General features: G+C 43.3%; 1 protein-coding gene across 1 annotated transcript in view; it reads left to right on the top strand.

Annotated features, from left to right (window-relative positions):
* The window catches only part of RAMP3 (receptor activity modifying protein 3), an 83,382-nt gene extending 71,578 nt beyond the window's left edge, over window positions 1-11,804 (top strand). The window contains exon 4 of the mRNA XM_044453777.1: window positions 11,395-11,804. Coding sequence (XP_044309712.1) covers window positions 11,395-11,650 — 256 coding nt within the window. The 3' untranslated portion in view covers window positions 11,651-11,804. The remainder of the gene's footprint in view (window positions 1-11,394) is intronic.
* Window positions 11,805-22,994: the final 11,190 nt, after the last annotated feature.

Below are 22,994 nucleotides of genomic sequence, written 5' to 3'. Positions count from 1 at the left end.
TCATCCAGTGTCTCAAGTTGACCTGGAGGGTGAAAACATACCCCCACTGTCAGGTCTTTGTCCCTGTCAAAACACGTAAGTTTCACCCAGACTGCCTCTGCCGAATCCCCATCTGGGCTGCATTCTTTCTCACTGCATACTATCCCTTCCCTGACGTATAAAGTCACGCCCCCACCCCTCTTTCCCTTCCAGTCCTTTCTAAACAGGTGATACTCCTCTGTGTTCACATTCAAGTCTTGCCTTTCATTCCACCAAGTTTCTGTGATCCCCACCAGGTCATACCCTCCTATTCCCAGGAGAGCTTCAAACTCTTCCTGCTTATTACCCATGCTCCTAGCATTGGTGTACATGCACCTCAACTCCTTCCCACTGCTTCCTTTCTTTGGAGTCCCCAGCCTCCTCCTTCCTTCCATCCTCCCTGATACCTGGACTCTCTTTGTTGGAGTCCTGTCAGTCCCTGCAGAACCTCTAAATCCCTGGTCCCAGAGCGCTGATCCTCTCCCCACACTTGTCCAGTGCAGACAAGTTTCTGGGGGGCCTGACCCCCCCCCCCCGGCTCAGTTTAAAGTCTTCTGGATGAAGCTTGCTAGAGCATCTCCAAAGGACCTTTTCCCCATCCTTGTGAGGTGCAACCCGTCCCTTGCCAGAAGCCCATTAGCAAGAAACCGAGTGCCGTGGTTGAGGAACCCGAAGCGTTCCTTCTGGCACCACACCTTAAGCCAGTCGTTAACCTTGGAGACCCTCCTGTCCCTTCCTGGCCCAAATCCCCGGACCGGTAAGATCAACAAGAAGGCCACTTGGGCCTTCAGCTCCCTGAGTTTCTTCCCCAAGGCCTCGAAGTCCCTGGTGGTCCCATCCACACCCTGCCTGGCCACGTTGTTTGTGCCCACATGGATCACCAGGAGCGGCTGGTGACCCCCGGAGCGAACAAGATGCTCCACTCTGTCCTTCACATGCCGGATGCGTGCGCCCGGCAGGCAGCAAACCTCCCTTGTCTCCAGGTTGGGGCGGCACACTGCCACCTCAGTGCCCCTCAGCAGGGAGTTCCCAACAACAATCACACACCGCCGTACCTTCCTGGTGCTGGTGAGCGGCCATGCCCTGGCCCTCGCCTCTCCCGCAGCAGCCCCCTTGCCGCCTGATGTCCCAGGCTGGGGGTTCTGCTAGTCCCTCGAGGCCTCATCAGCCCCAGCCTCCCCAAGTGAAGAGAACCTGTTTCCCAGCTCCAGATAGGTGCCAGGAGAAGGAGGAGCCTGTGCTGGCTGCCTCCTCCTGTGGGTGACATGCCTCCATGTCTCTGTGGATGCTCCTCCCGTGGCCTCTCCCTCAACCCTCTGTCCAGAGCTGGGCTGCTCCCGGGGGCCCTGGAGAGCTCTCTCGGCCCTCGGGCACCTCACCTCCTCCTCTAGCAGGGTCACCATCTTGCACTGAGGGCAAGTGTATCCCTGCCTCTCCTGGGGGAGAAGGGCGAACATGTCGCAGCTCTCGCAGCGGACAGCAACACCCATGACTCCCGCCAAGGCCATCTCCTGGCCTTCCATTGGGAACCCCTCAGACACCCTACCTTGTTTCCGCACCTTGTCTGTCCTGCACTACCCCTCACTTGCCCAGTTCTCTCAAAAACACATGGATAAAATAAAAATTTAAATTAAAAACAAAGCACAGCACAGCACCAAAACCAAAACAAAAAACCAAAACAAAACCCTCACCCCCCCCCTCCCCAGGAAAGGAGTCCCCGGGGCAGCCTGGGCTGCAGCTAAGAGATGCAGACAAGGGACGACACCCTATAAGCCTCTCAGGCCGGTGGCCCCGCCCCCTGCTTCCTCCTGGCACCTCTGGCCTCTCTGGCCCCACCCCCTTCCTCTCCGCTGCTCCTGGCCCTCTGCTCCCCTGCCCAGCTCCTACCTTGCCTTCGCCAGTCCCCGGCCACTCAGCACTCTCTCCCAGCCTCCGCCTCTGCTGCTCTGCCAAGAGGCCAGAGTCTTCTCATGAGGTACCTGAAGAACAACAGCTTCAGTTTCATCATTTTTTTCCCCCAGGGAACGTTCCGGTTGGATTTGTTCTAGGACCCAGTTATTTATCTTTCTGTCAGTCCAGGGTATTTGCAAAGCTCTCCTCAAGCATCATGTTTCAAATGCATCAATTTTCTTCCTGTTAGCTTTCTTCACTGTCCAACTTTCACCATTCCAGTTCTCATATTCAGTGTGTTACAAGAACATCTTGTTCCCACAATTACTTTTTACCTTCTGGGAAAAGCAGATTATCTCTAATCAGTGATTAGAGTTTATTTAGGAATGTGACAAACTCTACCATGTCTTCAAAGTAATAATAGAAAGCAAGTGCAATTAATTAGTTTTGTGGAGGGCCATTAACTCCTCTATAATGAAGGTGCATGATGTCTCTTTTGGCAAGAACATTCCCAAAACCACGATCTGCTACTAACAATTAGTCATGTATTTCAATGTATGTCTCAAATCAAAAAGGCATGTAACAGCACAACTACAACTTGTAAATTATTTTTTAAAAAGGGAAACACACAATATTAATTCAAAACTGTTCCAACAACAATCCAATAAATGAGGGTTGTGAGGAAGCTGTGCAGACTGTCGCTTTTCAGACTGTGGGCTGCTTCTTATGCTCAGCCCTGCCTTAGAAAGTGAGCCGAGCCAAGAGGAAGTCCGTGAACACTTATGGAATCCCAGCTGCTCAATTAGCAACCACCTCCTGTGCCGCATGCAGTGGATATGAAGGCTACAAAGAAGGAAGCCGCTTGTGCGGCAGTCATGAGGAGCTCCATTCCTGGCAAGTGCTGGGCAAATGCTCAGCATGCTTACCAGTAAATCAGGCTCATGGCTGTGAGGAAGCCTGTTGGAGTCTGGGGAGCCAAGCCCTACCCCCAAAATGGAATCCATTCAATCTGTACAGATACTCAGCCTTCTCAACCAGTTTCCCAGTCTGTTAAATGTGCGTAGCAAACACTACTACTCACTTATGATTATATCTGGATGATGATGGCGCCTACCCTGTCCCTTGGACGTGCAGGCAGTGCTCCTATATTTTGCCACTTGCTTTGCAACATTAGAGGAGCAATCCTATGTATGTTTAGACAGAAAAAAAATCCTACAACTCCCAGTGTCAGTTATGCACTGTTGGAGAATGCTGGGAATTGTAGGACATTTAGCTTCTGAACAGTATTTTTACAAATGTTAATCCAAATGGCAGGTTCCCTTAGAGCTTTGGCACTTATTTCTTGACAGCCACATAGAATAATGCTCATTTCAGTGCCTGGATGGAGGGTAGTACCATTCTTCAAAGTAAGACTGTTCTTGTCAGGATGAACTGGCACCATGGAGGTGGTGCTTGCACGTTGTAAAAGGAACTATGATTATTTCAGACATGAAACTTTGCCTCCAGGCATTTTTTTACTGATTGAAGCAGATTGATTAGGAGTAGGTCAATCTTGTATTACATTGGCCTACAGCAAAGGAAATACCTGTAATTATGAAATAAGTCACCTGCCAATTATATACTATTAGCTCAAAAATGTTTGCAAATGATGCTATACTGATTGCTTAATTTTTACAGTGCTTTCTGTTGCCTTTTGCTGGGGGTTATCTAGCATAGTCCATGTGGGGCATTTCTTAACAAGAGATGATGGAGGAACCATCTTCCACAGTGTTCATACATCTCTGAGGCTAGAATGCTACTCCAGGTTTTGTACACTCTAATTCCATTATGTTCCTTAATAATTCCTTAAGCTGCTTTTCAGTTAAGGAGCAGCCTACTGAAATAGGGACAATTCTGATTTCTGCAAGCATTCAAAAGAAAATGAAGTATATGAACTCCCTGGCCTATAAATCTGTCCAAGTGTCATTATTTATTTATTACAAACATTTATATCCCGTCCTTCTGACAAGCGCTCAGGACAGCTTATACCAAATAATGTGGTTGGAGATGTAGCTACGCTATGCTTGTTTCATTAATGCAGCTGTTTTTCACTTTGATGATTTGCTCTAATGCTCTTTGGAAGTTTATTCCAGGGCCATGTGAATTCTGTGTGCGCGCTCTCTCTCGTTCTTCATATACATACACACAATATGTGCATGTACAAAACATGAAGTTGACCTTTAGAATTGTACCAGCTGATGCCATCTACACATAGTTACTTACTTCACATACTTTATTTGTAACTATACACATATTTTAGATTTTTGGTTAAAAAGAGAGAAAGAAATAGAATAACAAAAAGGGAATGAAAAGGTGGAGAGGTTGGAAAAATTGGTTTTAATCAATTAAAACCATGAGGCTGCCTGTAACCCTTTGAACTCAAGGACTGGCTCAGCATTCCTCCCACCCTCCAAAACAGCTGACTTTGGCTCCCTAAGTTTTTTACGTTGGCCCGTGAGGAGAGGAGCCAGAGCCTCTACCAGGCCTTGTAGGATGGAGGTATCCCTCTCCTCCCCTCTTGTGACCCCAGAGCCACAGCCAACTGCAAGGGTGATGGGAGGGTGCTCCAAATGTGGCATCTCAGCAATGGCCTTGGAATACTCTTCTGAGATCAGAGGTGGGAGCCTGAATTATTTTCAGGTCTTCTAGACAGTGCCTACTGGCCATAGGATTCAGATAAATGGAGGTGAGCAAGGGTTGCACTAAAGCCTCATCCCTGGGCACCCTTTCCAGTCTCCTGATTTTGCCCCACCAGACCATCCATTTCCAAGTTTCTCTCAACCACTATTAGGGTTCAAAATGTGTATTTTAAAATAATAAATCTAGGATTATGAAAGTTGGATTCCTCACAATATTCTGTATTTGCATAGCAAGTCTACAGTTGCACAGTCCCAGAAATGATAAGAAATATCTTCTATAATAATGTGCTTGGAGGAACCTGAGCCCCAAGAAATTGCCCCCCAGATGCCACCTGCTTCTGAGAAGTGCTTAGAGAGTATCATTATTTCCCCTTTCTTTAGGGAGCCACAGATATCTCAGTGAAATCAGCTGTCATTACACCAGTTCCCATCCTTATCCTAGACCTATTTCCATGTGTAGCATCTAACAGACTTTAGGAAAGAAACTGAGCCTGACATGTTTAATAGACCTAGAAGCTAGGGGTAAAGAGTGGAATGTGAGAAATAGCACAGCTGCTTTCTGGAAACATGAAGTGAATAATAATGCAGGGCATGAGGAATTGGGGACAAAATGAGAATCAAAAGGGATGGAGAAAGGAAGCAGAAGTGAAGTGAAATGAAAGATGATGGGGTAAAGCCAGCTGTAGAGTTGGGATTGACACGTGCTCATTCTTATCATTAGAGGGGCATCTCAACAGTTTAGTAATATTATTTATGGCATCTTCAACTGTCTTCAACCTGGTGCCATTCAGATACAATGGGCAGCAGCTCTTATCATTTCCAGCCAGAATATCTGAAGGACAAGAGATTGAGAGAGGCTGCTTTAAAGCACAGGTGAGCAGAAGTTAGATTTCCAGATGCTTGGAACTTACAGAAGATCCTGCCAATGTGGCTGATGGTCAGAATGCTGGGAACTGAAGTCTAAGAAGCTCCTTTCTTCCTACCCCTGTATTAGATGATAGATTTAGCATAAAGTCTGAATATATGTCAAGCCTGGAAACAGCAATTGGCCCTTGTATCCAAAGTCCTTTTGTAGAAGTATGGGTCATACTAATGATTTTTCATTGTCTGCTATTTAAACCACAGCTATTTGCCCACAGAATTAGTGTCATTTCTATAGCCTTTTATGTGCATTATAAATCCACAGAACCTTATTTACTCATGTAACTGTTTATATAAACACTTTTAAGAGAAAGCTATTCACATAAATATTTTTAAAGGAAATATAAAACAATGACACTGGCTTGGTTCACATGATACAGCAAACAACCTTGTGCTGTTTCCACGGTGCACAGGTTTTTGCCTGAACTGACTGGCCAGGTTGTCATGTGGATACCCAGAGTGCATAGCTTTCATGCTGCCTTCATCCTCCTCCTGGCCTGCATCCTCCATTCATGCTGCCTGCATCCTCCTCCTACACATCCTGTTAGCCCCCATGAGTGAAATTTCCATCCTTTCCCTGTTCTTGTCAATGGACTGTAGCAGCCCCCTGCTGATTGGTCTGCTGCACTTTTGAGGCTGGTTTCTCTTTTCCCCACCTGATTGTACCTGCATGTTTGTGTGGCTTCCAGTTTTAATTAAATGCAAATAAACATTTTTCTGCATTTTTCCCTTCTCCCCTCATGTATTTTTGTGTCAACTCTGGGTTTCCAAAAGTAAACAGGGAGACAGACACATTGCTTGGCCAATGGAAATAGAGCAAGCAATAATGCATCTGTAGGTAGGGAGCTAAGGGCAGTAGAGATGAAAGGCTAAAAGTGATCACTACTGTGTCCACTGTTGCCTGAGGACTTTATGGTGTTTCCATAGTAATCATAGTAGAATGGCAGTCCTGCAACTGGATGACCAGAGAGGCTACAGGGAAGCATGGAAATATTAGAACACACTGATGATTCTCTCCATTAATTTCAGAAAATTAGTCCTACCATGCAGGAACTCTGGAACTGGATCCAGACAACACAATGGTAAAATATCACTATGGCATCTTGTGCTATGTGAACCCAACCACTGAGTAAGCTACTTTTAATAAAAAGAAAGTGAGGAGAGTTGTTTTAACTGCCAGAACCCCATCCAAACATTCAGGGTTTGGAATATTGCTTACAGATATATAGCTGTAAGATTAGTTTCTTCTTTAATTGCTGAAGATACATTTGGGAATCCCATTATATTGCTGGTGACATACATGCTGTAAATATAAGGCTTGAAGTGTATCAAGATAACATTTCTGAAGTGTGGCAGGCAGGCTTGCACTCACAAATGCACTATATAATCTTTCCATACAATATGAAATGCCTTGGTGAAATTAAGCAACTCTTCAGTTGTGAACTTAAGGACAGTGTTAGAGTACAAATGGGAAAAAGAACAAAGCAGATCATTTTCAAATCAGTCAGCAGGCTGTCCTTTGCAATTTGCAAGCTGAACAGAAGTATTAATTTTTGAATAAGGCACTCTATCTTCTGTTGAGCCCTAAAGCAGAAAGGACAGCTCTCAACCCTGCTAACACAATCTCTATAGTGCTAATTTTAAACCCCATTCACTTGCTTTTGATATATTCTGTATATTCACACATACACTGTAACTGAACCAGATGTCAGGAATTAGTATTTGATTCCTGGTTCAAAACATGTTTTGATGTCAGTCCTGCCAATACTACAGAAGGGCATTTCTAAAAGGTTGAACATGTTAGAACAATCAGAGGTAGATTGCTAAGGACTGAGGTTTAAAGGCAACAGTTTATTCTTGACCAGCTAAGACATTCCTAATCCTAATAAGATTTCAGCCTTCAGTGCTAAGGCTCTGCCCACTCATTAGCCTGCCTTTATTTAACTTTGTGCCTCTGTCTATAGCCATTCCCTCAGTTCCCAAGTTTTCATCCCATTGCATATCATATGTTTCTTATAACCCCTCAACTCTGACAACCCTGGGCAGGTCTCCTTCCTGCTTACACAATACTTTCCTTTCTCATGCCCACCCTTTCTTCCCAACCATGTCCTGCTTTTTCAGTCCTTAAAGTTGGTGTGAGCTTTCTTTACATCCTCATTCCCTGTTCGTATTTTCTGATGTTGTCTCTCTCCTTCCCCTATCGTTTTTCAGCATGCTGTTTTCTTGGACCATTCAGCAGCTTTCCCCCCTCATCTTCCCAGATGCTGTTTAGCTTCTTTGTTTCCTGAGATCCATTCCGTATCAGTTTTCCTGCCACTGATGTTATATACTGATATTTGTTCACCAGTCCAAGTATGAGCTGTGCAAGGTGTTGAATTAACACCCTAAACCCAGGTGTTAATTCTAGCCAAATGCACTATTCCATTTCCCTCCACAAGCTGGAATATTTGTGAATATTGTATTATTAACTCCATCCCCTCCTCAGTTAGGAGTCTGTGAAGATTCCATTTTAATTACTGCAGGAGGGTTGGATCAAGTGGAGTCATTAAAATCTTTTCAATGGGACTAGTCTTAGTATGACTCAGTCTAGATCTAACTTGGAGGCTTCAGCAGTGCAAAAACTCTTAGCACAGTCCAGTAAAGAATTCTCATCATAGCTTGGGTTAGAAAAAAATCAGCTTTCATTTTGTTGAATTGTTCTGGTGCATTTCATCACATTTTACTAGGTGTGCAGATTGCAAGTTTCCAAAGTACATGCATATATGCATATGCATGCGCGCATATATATATATATATATATATATATATATATATATATATGAGACATGCTTGTATGGTAATCCTACTTGAAGTAGACCCATTGAAATCAATGGGACATATGTCTGTTATGATGTCAGTGGATCCACTCTAAGTGTGACCAAATCAGGATCCAAAACATAATATTGATTTTGTCTTAATATGCATCACAGGAGTACCATTAGGGGTTTTCTTTTCCCCAGCAGGCCATGATGTCAGGCATTGGCTGCTCATTTGTCCCAGCCAGAGATGCAATATATATAAATAATGCACAATTTATTCAAAATATGCTTTCCTGGTGTGCAGTTTATGGGAACTACAGGCAATTTTGTCAAGAAAAGTATCTTTGTGTTGTACATGAATTGGAGCAACAATCACATTTTTCCACAGGGCTATCTGGAAGTGGTAGGTGTGTTGAATTGTAGCACTGGCTATTGTATATGTAGGCACAAATGATTACAAACTGTTGATAAACATTGGATTTTCCATGCACTCACAAAGATATTTGTGTTGTGAAAGCATTATGTCCAGAATCTTGCTTAGAGATCTTTTATTACAAAAGGAAATGATATAAAATGTGGGTGCATAAACAAGGCATATTCAATTGGTATTTGTAGAACTCAGGAAGAAGTGAAGTAGATAAAATGGTGCTATTGGCATGATCTGAGTGGGATTACTACACTGCAGAATCTCAGAGTTACAAATGCTTAGAAATGTTATGGAGTTTTTTGTGATTTCTAGATGTTCCTGGCTCTGGAAGCTCTTGCGAGAGTTTGTTCTTGCCATTCCTTTATTAAACCCCTGCAGCCTGAGATCATACCTACAGCTCTTATGCTCCATCGAGCCAAATACAGCCCACTATTCATATATTGTGGTTTGCTGAGAGGTTGACCAGTATTCTGGCAGACTCCCAGGTGGGCTGCAATATGTTGCTGGTGAGATACATTGTCTCGGTTCACATGATTGCCACAGCCCACAAACCATGGGCTGGGTTGTGGGTGATTTGCCAGTCACAGAAACAAATGCACCCTGTGCTGGGCTAACTTGTCACAATAGGCCATGGAGCCCACCCACTCGGACTAGAATATTCACAACAGCTACTAGCACAAGCCTCAACCCACCTGCAGTGATTCTGTGAAATGGCCCAGCCACTGGTGAGGGGCTGTAGCTCAGTGGTAGAAACATATGTTTTACATACAGAAAGTCAGAAATTCAATCCCCAGCTTCCCCAGGTAGGACCTGCAAGGAATCCCACTTGAAAGCCCAGAGAGCCACTGCCAGTCAGAATGACAATACAGGGCTAGATAGACCAAGGGTCTAATTGAATGGAAGGCAGCTTCCTGGGTGGCTGAGAAATTATCCTCCTTCACTCAAGATCCAGCATGTAGACTAACGTCCACACACAGGAACAGTATTTTGAAGATACACACATTCTCCCCCACATTTCTGCCCTGCCCTGCCATGTTTCTTTGGGACTGATGCCAGCTGAGTATGTGTTGCTCATGCAATTTTTCAGCTTTCTGTGCTGAAGTGCAGGTGGATGGAGGATGCTCACATGCAAGGCTATATGCATAAGTGGCCAATCTCACAAAGAAGTCTTCATGTAAAGGGAACATGTGAGCCCTGATTTTGCTCTCTCATTGCATCACAGATAATGCATACACATGGGCATGCAGCATAAGCCAGCTAGCGGGCTGCCTTTCAGACATCATACACTGAACTGATCTGCAGACAGCTGAGAATGTTTGGAAACATAGAAATAGAGCAAGTCAGAAGGGATCCCTTGGGCCATCTAGTCTGACCTCTGGCTCCAGCCGGCGCCACTCACGACATGCCCACCATGTGCATGTCCAGCCTATCCTTGAACACCCTCACCAATGGGGCCTCAACGACCTCCCGAGGAAGCCCATTCCATACCCTCGGGGTCCTAACTGTCAGGAAGTACTTCCTGGCATCTAAATAGAACCTTGGTTCCCTGAGCTTCGCTCCATTGGAGCGCATCCTGTCCTCCTCTGCAGGGGAGAACAGGTCTCTACCCATCTCCGTGTGACACCCCCTCACATACCTGTATGTCACCAACAGGTCCCCTTGAAGACTTCTCCAGGCTGAAAAGACCCAGTTCCCTCAGTCTCGCCTCATACCCCATCCCCTGCAAACCAGCCACCAACCTTGTGGCCTACGCTGCACTGACTCTAACCTGGCTATATCCTTTCTGTAACGAGGGGCCCAAAACTGAACACAGTACTCCAGTTGCCGGTGCACCAGAGTTGTATAGAGTGCTAGTAATACCTCTCTTGATCTAGAAGCCATGCTTCTGGCTATGCAACCAAGGGTGGCGTTCGCCCTCTTGACCACCACATCACACTGCTGACTCATGTTTAGCCTGCAGTCAACCAGCACCCCGAGGTCCCTTTCACAAGTGCTGCTCTCCAGACATTTGTCCCCTAACCTGTACTTATGACACCCATTCCTATGCCCCAAGTGCAAGACCTCATTGAACGCCATCCACATTGAATGCCATCCTGTTGTCTCCTGCCCACTTTGGTTGACCTCAGATTATACTGCTGGATTTGATCTTATTTATTTATTTATTTAGGATATTTATATGCCATCCTTTGCAAAAGCCTCAGGACGGCTTACGAAGATAAAATACAAACATCACCAAACATAAATAAATTATCGACCCACTCTGGCTGCGGTTAAAATATAATGGTAAAAATACAATATTAAAACTTATTAAAATGTTGATCAAATAAAAAGGTCTTTCTGCTTTCTGCATTACTAATTTTACTTATGGTACATGCCAACTTTGGGATTTCAGCTTAAAGGAATAAAAGAGATAGGCATAATTGGGTCATACTCAAGGCTGGACCTTCCAGCATGGTTATATTTGTCATAGAATAAGGTCTTGGTGCACTTCTATAGCAAATGTATTCTTGAGAAAAGCCCCAATAATGACCTTATTTGATAAAATGACAGTGATGATATCTGGTGGAACTGAGAATATGTTGGATTGGGATAAAAGGAAGAAAGTTGTCACAGGTTTTATTTTAGTATGTGTCATGCTTATGTTCATGTTCTTTCTCTTCAGGTATTACAACAACTTTACCCTATGTACAGAACACAAGGCTGTGACAGCACAGTGCTTTTGGCCTAATCCACTTGCTGAGGGCTTCATCACTGGAATCCACAGACAATTCTTTTCAAACTGTACTTCAGAAAAAGTGCATTGGGAAGATCCACCGGATAAAATTCTGATCACCCTGATTTTCATACCAGTAATCCTGACTGTTGCCATGATTGGACTAGTTGTATGGTGCAGTAAGAGAAGTGACATTTTGGTGTAACTTGGCCTTTATCACCATTCTTTATTCTATTGCTTTATTATTGTTATTTCCTTTCTTTTGTTGAGACTGACTTTCAGAAAAGAATGATACATTTTATACATCTAAGGGTTCTAAGCTGTGTCAAGCAATAAAGGGTACAATATTTCATTAGCCACACAAGCCTCCTGCCTACAGCTATTACATTTCAACAATAAAATATTGTTTTGATGGTAGGCCCCATGTCTGAAGACCATATGTCTATAATGGAAGCCATTTGGAGGGAACTGAAAACATGATGTGAATCTATTTTTCAAACTCAAGAATTAATCTCAGCTGTCAAAGTATTTTTAATGTAACATGTATATTACTGATCAGTTGTGAATACTTCACACACATGCACATCAAACAAACATATATACCACTGGCATTGCTCTTAAACTAAAATGTGACTATTAGAAGCTTGTAAATATGAACCTTCATGACTTCCACAGACCTTTCTCACCAAAGAGATATAACTTGAGTCTTGCTGAAGAACATACTTTTCTTTTCCTTCTGTTTCCCAAAGTTGTGTAAAATGGACTAAAGGAGGTTACAAACCCTAGGGTGAGTGAATCAACTCACAACATTATGTTGGTTCTTCTCCTTCTAAGGAAATGTCATTAAAGGCTCAAAATTGCCTTTAAAAGAGAATGTCTTGGAATTGGCAGCCCACAGAATGATTTTCAGGAAGGATGTAGGGTTTTTGTTTTTTGGTAAAGCTGGTAAAAAAATGAGAGGGACTTGGTTTAGCTGAATTAAAGAGGCAACAAAACTGTTATATTCAGCCCTCTCCCTTTAAAGTATTATTTTATTGTTAATCATAGGATGATTTTCCCCTGTATTTCCAAAGTCTTTTGTGCTTGCAATATGCTTTAAATAGACAAATCTAATGATAAGGAAATCCTTTAACTATGTAAGTACAGGTGCCTTTCAGAGTTTGTGTGCTGGGAAAAGCTTTTCATGTCAGGCATTTGGATATGAACATTCCAGACAGACTTGCACATTAAAGATGGGAAAACAAACTTCCATCAACAATAGTATTTTACCATATAGGAAGCCACATTTTCATTTCAATCTGATATGGCCCCCAAAACTAGTAACTTCTTTCTTAAAGTAAGTCACAAATTTACCACATTTGAGATGTTCTCCAAGCTAGACATTCCATTCCGAGCACTAAGCTCTTTCAGTCATAAACATTTTTTGTTTTCATACCTCACTTTACCAATTAAATAAAGCTAGAACTGCTTACCAGCTGTCTGTTGTCCATACAGAAAATCTAATGGTTATCTAAGATGCTCATCTGGTGCTCATGATATAACATGATGTTGGGAACTGTATTTGAGATATGTGTCCCAGCCTATGTTAACATGAAAATGCTCTTTGGGTTACTGGTGGTTTTGCATAAAGTGAAACTCAATGCACTTCACCAAGAGCTGCTGTTGCAACATGACCTCCATTCAGATCAGCAGTGCTTGCATATGATTTTTCAAAATGAAATTCCAGCAAACTTCCCTGTAGATCTGGGGATTGCTTCTTGTATAAAGGCTGAGAAATCAGGGAGGAGAATCTGAACAGATTGCTATCTCTTGTCTAGAATACCCAAGAAGGCCAAAGGTGTTCTTAATGGGATTATATATTGTAACCTGCCCAAGGAGCCATGTGGCTAATAGGTTGGGCTAGAAATATAACAACAACAACAACAAGAACAACAACATCCAAGCGCCCACTTAGACTCAAGTTTTCTGGTTTCAGGAGAAAGAACAAATATTAAGGGTATACAGGGCTGTCCATGGATAGGACATTTAGAAGGTTTTCATTCATAGCGTTGCCAGAAGTCAGAGACAACTTGACAACATATAACAACAAGTACATTTTCTAACTGTTACATGCACTATGTACTTCCCTAAGACCACACTGGCTGAGTTCATATGACAGGGAAAACAACCCTGCACAGTTTCCACAGTGTGTGGATTTTTGCCTGCACTTACTGGACAGAAAATCATACGGTTACCTGGGCAGTGATGTCTCTGTTTTCCCTGCTATCAAGAGACCACCCTTCATATTTGCAGCCACCATGAGAGAAATCCTTACCCTTTCTCTATTCTTGCCTATGGTCTACAGCAGCCTCCCCCTTCCCCTCCCTGAGTGTACCTGCTGCTTCAGCCTTCATGGAGATTTTTGTTAAAAGAACATAAACAGTTGTACCATGAATTCTCTCACAATATATTTTCTGACTGACTTCCTGTTTCCAAAAGTAAATAGGGAGATGGACACATTGCTTGGCCAATGGGAATAAAGCAAGCAGTCATGTATCTGTTGCTGGGGAACTGAGGGCAGAAGAGATCAAATGTTAGAGGGGTCAACTTATGCTGTTGCCAGAGGATTCTATGATAAAATGGCAATCCCAGGTCTGGAGAACCAGAAAAGCCATGGTGATGTATGGAAACCTTCTAACAGACCACTGATTCTCTCCATGGTTTCTGACAACCAGTTCAACCATGCAGAAACTCTGGAATTGGGTCCAGATATGAGAACAGACCCATAACAGTAAGACTCACCATGGCTTCTCATGTTGTGCAAATCTGCCCAGTGTCTTGTCTATTATTCTAAAATGGGGAAGACTGAACAAATCCATATGAAAGTATTCACCATAAATGTTTTTTTGAATTACAGTTTTGGTAATGCAGCTTCGCACTTTTAAAAAACAAATGAATTTGCTCTCAAAAGTTAATTCACCTAATCCACAGTTAAACTGGTGATGGCCATTGACTTACATGGCTTTAAATGAGAATTAGACCATTACATGGAGAATAAGCTCTCAGTGGATACTAAGCATGAAAGCCCTATCCTACCTCCAGTTTCACAACCAGTGGGCTTTTGCTGGGGGACACGGACTAGCAGGTGCTGCTGTGCTCACATCCTGCTTGTCAATATGGAAAACGGATGGACTAGGTAGACTTCTGAAATTCTTAATACCTTAAAAAAGCTGAATGCCCTTTGACCTCTCTGTATTCTGTGACCAATATGGAAAGTGCTATCTGCAATTGACACTTATGTTAGGGCAAGGCTGGGTCATTTGTAGTCCTCCAGGTGATCTGACCTACAATATCAATCAGTCCTAGTCAGCATAGCCAATGCTGATGGAAGATGAGAGTTGTAGGCCAACTAATCTAGAAAGCCACAACAAACTGCCCATTTCTGAATAGGGAGCAATTCATCTCCCTGTACAAGAGTAAATGTTGACTGATAACTGTTTTAAAGTGGCAGGAAAAAGAAGCACAGGTCTCTGATGCTCTTGCTTTCCCTACTTGCTCAGCATGTTGGAAGCTAAGTGCTCCTATTTATGTATCTTCTGCAGGACAATGTAGGCAACTCTGATCTTTTGCTCCTATGAAGAGAGGTGGAAAAGCTCAGCACTGGCCAATTTAAATGACAGTAGCACAAGAAAGGGCTACTAACTTTTGCTTCATCCCCCCTTGTTTGATTTGAATGGATGATGCCACTCTTAATCTGAGCAGAATTTGGTGCATACTGAAACATGTTTATGATTGCTTCATGTACTCACCTTCTAAGTTAGCCTGCAAGTGCCATGACACTGCAGAGCCATCTAATGTGGATCTGGTTGGGAGTTGAGTGATAAATGCTCATGGAGTTGGGAGATGTGTGTGCAATGACCATATACTTTCTGTTGCATAAGCTGGACCTTTAAAGATCTTTCTGAGCACATCAATTTCTTCTTGCAAATTGACCCTGAGCAGGACAACCATAGAAAAGAAGAAATGACAGAGTTAAGTTTGAGGTATGCCATCCTTGAATTCCCCTTTGAACATGAATGGAAATGCCCTTGCAATGTAAAAATAGTTGAACTGGTATCAATCAACTGACAAGGCCTCAGAGTGCCATTTGCCACCATCCCCTAGTCTAGCTCACCCAGGTCTTTTGACATCTTTATTCTCAGGCTGCACTTCATCAATTTCAAAGCAAGTTTTGGAAGATAACTTCAGGAACATTAAAGCTGTGAAAGAACCATGTAGTGGAATTTGCTGCTCTAACAAATGCTTTCATTTGTATGGTGACTCATACTGTTCTCAGTGGAGCTCATGAGCAAGACAGTATAAATAAATACACAGCTAATGAGGCAAAATAAGTTTCCCCCCCACTGGAGATGTTGAGTTTTAGAAGAAATTTAAAGATTGGTAATTCTTTTTTTCCACCTTCTAACTCCTCAGCCAAAAGGTACACTAGGCTGTAAAGCAGGGGTCCTCAAACGTTTTCAACAGGGGGCCAGTTGACAGGTGCCAGCAGTGGGTGTGGGCTGGTGTGGGGGCAGGGCGTGTGAGCACAAACACACACACAAGGTGGGGATGGGGGGCGCATGGGGCGAGGTGCTGGCTTGCTTGAGAGGAGATTGTTTTCTCCAAGCGAGTCCAAAACTACCTCCTCGCAAGCAAGCCGCACCCAGCGAGTGCAAAACCTGTGGGGCGGGCCAGTTAAATGGGCATGGCGGGCCGCATCTGGCCCGCAGGCCTTAGTTTGAGGACCCATGCTGTAAAGCAAAGTAATCCTTGTAGTCTTTCATGGGTCTAACTAGCAAAGGACTCCATGGTATAATGCTTCTGCCTGTCTTGCCTCCCCTAATGTCTTGGCCTGCTCTGCTCAGACTGTCCTGGTGGAGCTCATCTAGCTGCTGCCATTATCATAGAGGTGGTTACAAGCTTGGAGTGCTTGCAGAGCTTTGGATAGTGAAGGCTCTAGACACCAGGCCCATAAATCGCCTGCAGTAAACTAAGTGTCCTCCATCAAAGCCAGCAAGTCATGTTGGTGCCTTTAATATTTTTAGATATTAAGGCCTTGATAATGCAGAATGGAACAGCAATGATGGGTTATATACAATGAAGGAAGAGGCAAAGAATGAAGAATAGTGATACATATTGCATGCAGAAAGGATGGATACTGATTATTCCTATTCAGGATGGTGGTTCAGGGGGAGTGAATGATGATATATAAGCCCAACGGGGCTGCAGCATCACCTGTTACAGATGCTGTTGTACTAGAGCAGTATTTGCACCATTAGTTAATGCTATGTTTATGCCAAATTCTCTGCGCACTTTACACAACCTATAATGGAGAAATGCTTTCTGCCCTTTGAGGTGGCTCCAGACTTATACATTCTTAAAGTAGACCCATTGAAAGTCATGGGAATTAAGTTAGTCGACCACAGTCCTGCAGATTTCAATGGGTATGAATATGCTTGGATCCAACTCGATGAATTGCATTGTGCGTATGCTGTTTGAACAGTCTGCCCCAGGATAAACACAATGGGCATTAGTTTAACTATGCACATTAAGCACAATTCTACAATATTTCTTATTTTGTGTAATTTATTGTAGTTTTAGTGAGAAGCTACGAAGAGCACTAAACTCCCTTCCCCAACCACTGGAAAACTTATTCTTTAACCCCCTTGACTTTGAGATTTCATTAGGCATTGCCCACAGTCATTCACACAGCCTAGCCTGAGCTTTCAGCATTAAGTTCAAACTGGTGGGGTCTGAAACAAAATTTGGTAGTGCTGATCACTCTGGTTAATTGTCTAAGCTACTCGTGCCTTCTTGCAGGACACCCCATTCCATTCTTCCTCCTGGCTACTCCCCACCTCTAAATCACGTAATTATTCCACAGTGAACTCTCTTTTTGCCAACTTATTTATTCTGATACCCTTTTGTTTATGTGTGCCCCATTTTAGCTTCAACCTGGGAATATTCACCAGCTGATAGACCATCTCTATAGTGGAGTGGGGAGTCTTGGATTCTTTGGTACAACCACAAAAAGAGAATTAAACAGTGCTTTTTTTGTCATAGAATGCACCAGAATGGAGTTCCGGCACCTTTTTTTGACAGATTTTCCAAGTTTTAAAAGTAACTTTTGAAAAGTTGATGTTTGGTCCACGTGCATTTGAATCGCCCTGTTGAGCGTAGCAGGTCGGCAGCAAAATCATTAAAACAGTGCATGTGGGCTGCTTGTGTGTCGAGTCTGATGCATGCGTACTTCGTCTGCGCTGGTTGTGATGGTGCTGCTCGGCTTGTGATTGGTCATGTGGTCGTGTGCTGAGAGCTTACTGCAGGCGGTGACCGTTATGTTTCATTACACAACTGACGTGTGTGGGTGTGTGTACAGTGATTGACTACGTGCGAAAGGTAAATAATTTCATGAGTTCCGGCACCATTTTTCTTACAAAAAAAGCACTGGAACTAAGTATAGTTCTTAACGATGAATAGGGATATGTAAATTAGCAAATCTCAATAGTTGTTTTCTAAATTCTACATGGAAACTGGTTTAGATCTGGGTCTATATTAGATTGTGATTTTCTCCCCTTTTGGCATGAAAATCCATGCATATTTTTGTGTACATTTTCCTGAATATATGCATCAATTGCAGCATTTTTGAAATGTACCCACTTTCTTCCATTGATTAAAATGTGTTTGTACACATTTTTGAAACATTTACATTTTGAAAATGTATGCATTTCTGAAAGTGTGGTTGTTTTGCTTTGTGAATCACTTTACAGCTTTGGAAATGTAAGACTGCAAGTTGCGTTAGGGTTTGCATTCATGCCTGAGATATGTGAATTGTGTAAATTCTAGTAAAAAGAAACACACTCATTTCTTATACATTCTAAAGAATGAAGTTAATTCATGGTGTACAGATGAAAATCTCCCCTCTATTGGCTTTGCAACTTTGTCTGCTCTGTAAGTGCTGAGGTCATCCACAATCAGATTCAAACATTACCCGGAACCACATCTGGGTGAGTGGAAGTATCTATTGCTCCCGGGCATGGAAATGAGAAAAAATGCAATGCAATTTTGGGAAGAAATAGCTTATATTCTATGTGTGGACCCCTCTTTCAGCCCACGGGCTGAATTCAATTTGGGAGGAACATTCCAGAGGTGTGTACAAATGTATCTTCTTACACTGCTTTCCTCTTTGTAAGGAACCCAAGGCAACTTACAGAGTCTTCCTCCTCTCCACTTTATCAGACCTGTGCAGCTGGTTTGTCTGAGAGTCGGTGACTGACCTAAAGTCACCCAGTGAGCTTTGTGGTCAAGTGGGTACTCGGATTTGGATTTGCTGCATCCCACTGTATGCCACACTGCCTCAAAATGCCATATAAAAATAAAACACCACCATTCTTTATGCCAGCCATTAAACTGTGGAAGAGGCATTTCAAACTTTCAGAATGGGGAAACTGCACAAAAGCTAGGCAACCCCCAAGAATCAGTGGTCATGGCAAAGGGTTGGGGCCAAGGAAAAGGACTGTGGCCTTCGGTGAGATTCAGCAGGTTGAACTGGGAATCCAGGAGGGCTGGACAGGAAACCCAGGGAAGCTAAGGTTCTCCATGCCTGCTACATTCTTTCCTACAAATGTCACCTGAATATCATGTGTCAGTCCTCTGGATGTAGCTCTCACAATATTTTGGCAACATAGGAATTGCCCCATGAACTGTGCAAACCACTTTCTGCAAGTTAATTTCAGTTTCACATGCCATGTTAACAACAGAATATCAAATGACTTGCTGATCACACTGTTCAGAATCCCATGACAGTAGTTTCTAGCACAAGGGGAAATTAAAATTTGCTCCTTCCATGGGAACTCTGTACAATATTTCTCAGAAGAATTGCTGCTGGTGGCATGAGAATAAAAGCAAGTCTGCACTCACATGCGCACCCACCCCCCATGTCTTCCTAATATAGTCAAATGCTTGCAGGACATGGTAGTGAACTGAAATTATTGTTCCAGGGGTTTTTGAGAGCCCCCTGGGTGGTAACCCAAAAGGCCTGGCTTGACCCAGCCCTTAAAAACAGTGTAGCAAGAAGTTGTAAGTGCTGTTCTCTGACCCTGAGAAGATGGATGGACACTCAATTATGCAGAGCCATTGACTTCAGTGACAGAATCTGTGTCTGTGAAGAAACCCTATTTCAGTTGCAGGATTGAATTCAGCTTTATGCTATTAAATAGGTGGGGGAATCTTTAAACAAGATGCTCATTCTTGTACATGTTCTTCAGACACTGTCAGTATGAATACTGATGAACATTTTTAAACAGTTTCAATACATGATACCTGATAAACAGAGATGCCATAGTCTTCAGTAGTAATTTAGACTCAGTAGTCTTCCAAGAATGCTCATTCATTTGCAGCCTGAAATCTGTATAATCCTAGTTGTACCTAGTAGGGGTTGTATATACTATGGCAAATATCAGAACCCTGGTGAAAGCTGACATGTATTGCATGTCTTAAAATTGGAGAAGGTTCAGCAAGAAATGTCATAAATGCTTTTACTGTGAGTTCTTTTTCTCATATTTACACACATGGCATGACCAGTAAGTGCTGGAAATGATAACAATATGTAGACCTGGTTGGTTTTGACATTTACTGGTGGAGCTAAATGTTTCTATCATTCCTCTTCCAAGTTCATTAAAAAAAATACTTAAAAATGTCAATAGGTGGCCATTTTCTATTTAACATAAATATTGCTGCTCCAAAAGCAGCAGCAAAATCACAGCCCACAGTAACTGCAATTCTGTGTCAAGAAAAGCTGAATCCTGTGATCCATGCACTAGCAGTACTGTATTGCCAATAATGGCACATTCGCAGTGTAGTTTGTAGGTGTCAGGTGTGCTAATTCCGTCTGGACATGCCCTTGGAGAGGCAATTCATCTTTCCTTCCTGTCTCATTGTCAAGCTTTGATTGTGACACGCACAGTGCATTTTCTTTAACCAGGGATGAACAAGTTCATCTTACTTGGTTCTATTATTAAAATCTGTCAGCAATTTATCAAACCTTGCCTGTGTTTATTGGCCTCTTGGCTATTCCTGAAGGTGTTGAGTAGGCTGGAGATAGAAAACAGCTTTAAACAAAGTTGGAGGAAGTCTATGGTACAAGTGAGCCAAGATTTCTCAAGCTACATTTTTCTGAGAACATTTTGGGATTTTTTCCTTTTTCTTGAATCCTCCCCCACCCGCCACCCTGAAAAAGGCTACTTTGTAGAACCTTCTTCAGATAGTCCCTGCTTTTTGCATGGTGGGTGCCAATTCCTTCCACAATGCTCTAGAACAATGCTAAGCCCCTGGGCATTGTGAAGGATGCAAAATGGTGGCCAAGCTACCAAGACAGTGAGAGGATTAACGTGTCATGAGAAGCCACAGTGAGATCTTACTGTTGTGGGGTTGGCCAGACCCAGTTCCAAAGTTCCTACACAGCAAGAGCAGTTTTCTGAAACCCTGGGGTGAAACAACAGTCTTTTCTAATGTTTCCTTGCTTCATTGTGGCTTCTCCAGTCATCCAGATCTGGGTTCACCATTTTACCATTACTGGCATGAAAACACCATAGGGTCCCATGGGAAGAGCAGCTGTGGAAGTGTTCTCAGCTCCCTGGCAATAGAGGTGTCATAGCTCACTTTTTTCCCATTGGCCAAGTGATGTGCCTGTTTCCCTGCTTGCTTTTGCAAACAGGGAAACAGCACAAAAATACATGGAGGGAGAAGAGGGGATCTTGTGATACTGTGTGTTTTCATTTAATAAAAATCTCTTTGTGGGCTAGAGTGCCTGGGAACTGCCACAAACATGCAGGTACACGTGGAAGAGGAAAGGGGAAATCCATCTCAGGACTGCAGGAGGAGGCTGTTGCAGTTCTAGGCAAGAATAGGGAAATGATGGGGATTTCACATGTGGGGGCTGCTGGGATGTGTAGTGAGGCCAGAAGGACAGAGCTGGGAGTGTGGAAACTGCTCCCTGACTGGTAAGTTCAGGCATTAATCCACATGCTTGGTAAACAGTGCAGGGTTGTTTGCCATGTTGTGTGAACCCAGCCAGTTGCTTCTTTCACTTGTTGGAGGCAGCTGGGGGAAAAAGCCTTAGGAAAAAATAAAGAAGCCATGCCATTCCTTCCTTTTTGGGAGCCCTACCCATGTGATATGATTGGAGAATTTCTTCTCTTTGGGGAGTAACTTAAGGAAATGGTCCTCCCAGTTTCCCTGCTTGCAAATAGGGTTGAGAATTTCAAGAGGTTATTTCAAGAGGCTGGGAGAAGGACTAGGTAAGAAAGGCCTATGGGATGACCAATAAAATAAAATAAAATGCATACATCTGCATATGCTAATATACATATGCCTCGAAGTCTCTCTGTGTGCATACTTTTAAAGAAACATGTTTCCTAATGACACCTCTACTTGTTAAAAGGGTTTTATGGACCAGCGAGGGAAGGGCCATTTTACCTCCTCAAAAAGAAAGCAGAGGGACAAAGATTCAAGGAAGGCAGCAGGTGCCTCCCCGAGGAAGGCCAGCTACTCCAGGGAAATCAGATGCAATAAAGATCATCAGCAAGTACCCATGGACAGCCAGGTGGTGGCCACCCATGGACCTGGGGCTCCAAATGGAAATTTGGAGCAAGAAGTGGGCTGTCTCCTAACACTGCCTCTGATAGTCATATACAGTACGTCCTCTAGTGTATGCATTTCTTTCATTCCATCATTGTTTTGGATCTAAAATTCAATTTCTGCGAGTGCAACTTGTTCTGTCTTCTCCTGCAGCTCCCTGAAAATGTGGGAGTGAAGTAAGATATCATTACAGGCAGCTGCAGATGGAGGCAGCAGCTGGTGCAAATTGTATCGGAAGTGTTACAGAAGTGTAACTTGAGTTCCAAGGCATTGTCTCTGGTCCCACAGATTCAACAAGTACATCAGATTACAGTGAACTTGCACTGTATTGCTAACACCTGCAAACAAGATAATCTGCCCCCAGCCTTGGAAACATGAACCTATGAAAGTAAGTCACTGACATTTTCACCAGTTCTTGTATCCCTGTAATTTCTTGGTCCTCTTTTTCCTGTCTCCATAGCCATTTTGATCATATGATAGCTCCACCAGAAGGGCTGTTGTGTCAGGACTAAGCATGAAAGTAAAACATAGATGAGGTAAAATGGGTTGTCATGTGGCTGTCTAACTGTCTATTTATTTTGTTAAGAGAGAGAGAGGAACAGTCAAGCCTTTCCTGGATCCCTAGAACATGCAGATCTTTCTCAGAAGGCTGATTCATACTTTCCCCAACCCTTGAAGGCCAGTGGCTTCCCAGTGGCTACAGTCCATGGTGGTTGGTAATGTATGACCTGAGGAAATTTGGGTGGTGAAGGCAGAAAGCACGGGAAGTTTCCATGGCAATATAGTTGGTGCTGATGGGGCAGGGGACACTGAGATAGGAGACTCCACTCAAGAGTCATGCTTTCTTGTGCAAGCCTTATTTGGCAGGCTCATGAAGCAGGATGCCCCTTGAG

This window comes from Varanus komodoensis, unplaced genomic scaffold (assembly GCF_004798865.1).
Source record: "Varanus komodoensis strain SLA01 unplaced genomic scaffold, ASM479886v1 scaffold10, whole genome shotgun sequence".
Taxonomy (NCBI): domain Eukaryota; kingdom Metazoa; phylum Chordata; class Lepidosauria; order Squamata; family Varanidae; genus Varanus; species Varanus komodoensis.
This window is presented reverse-complemented; position numbering and strand designations above follow the sequence as displayed.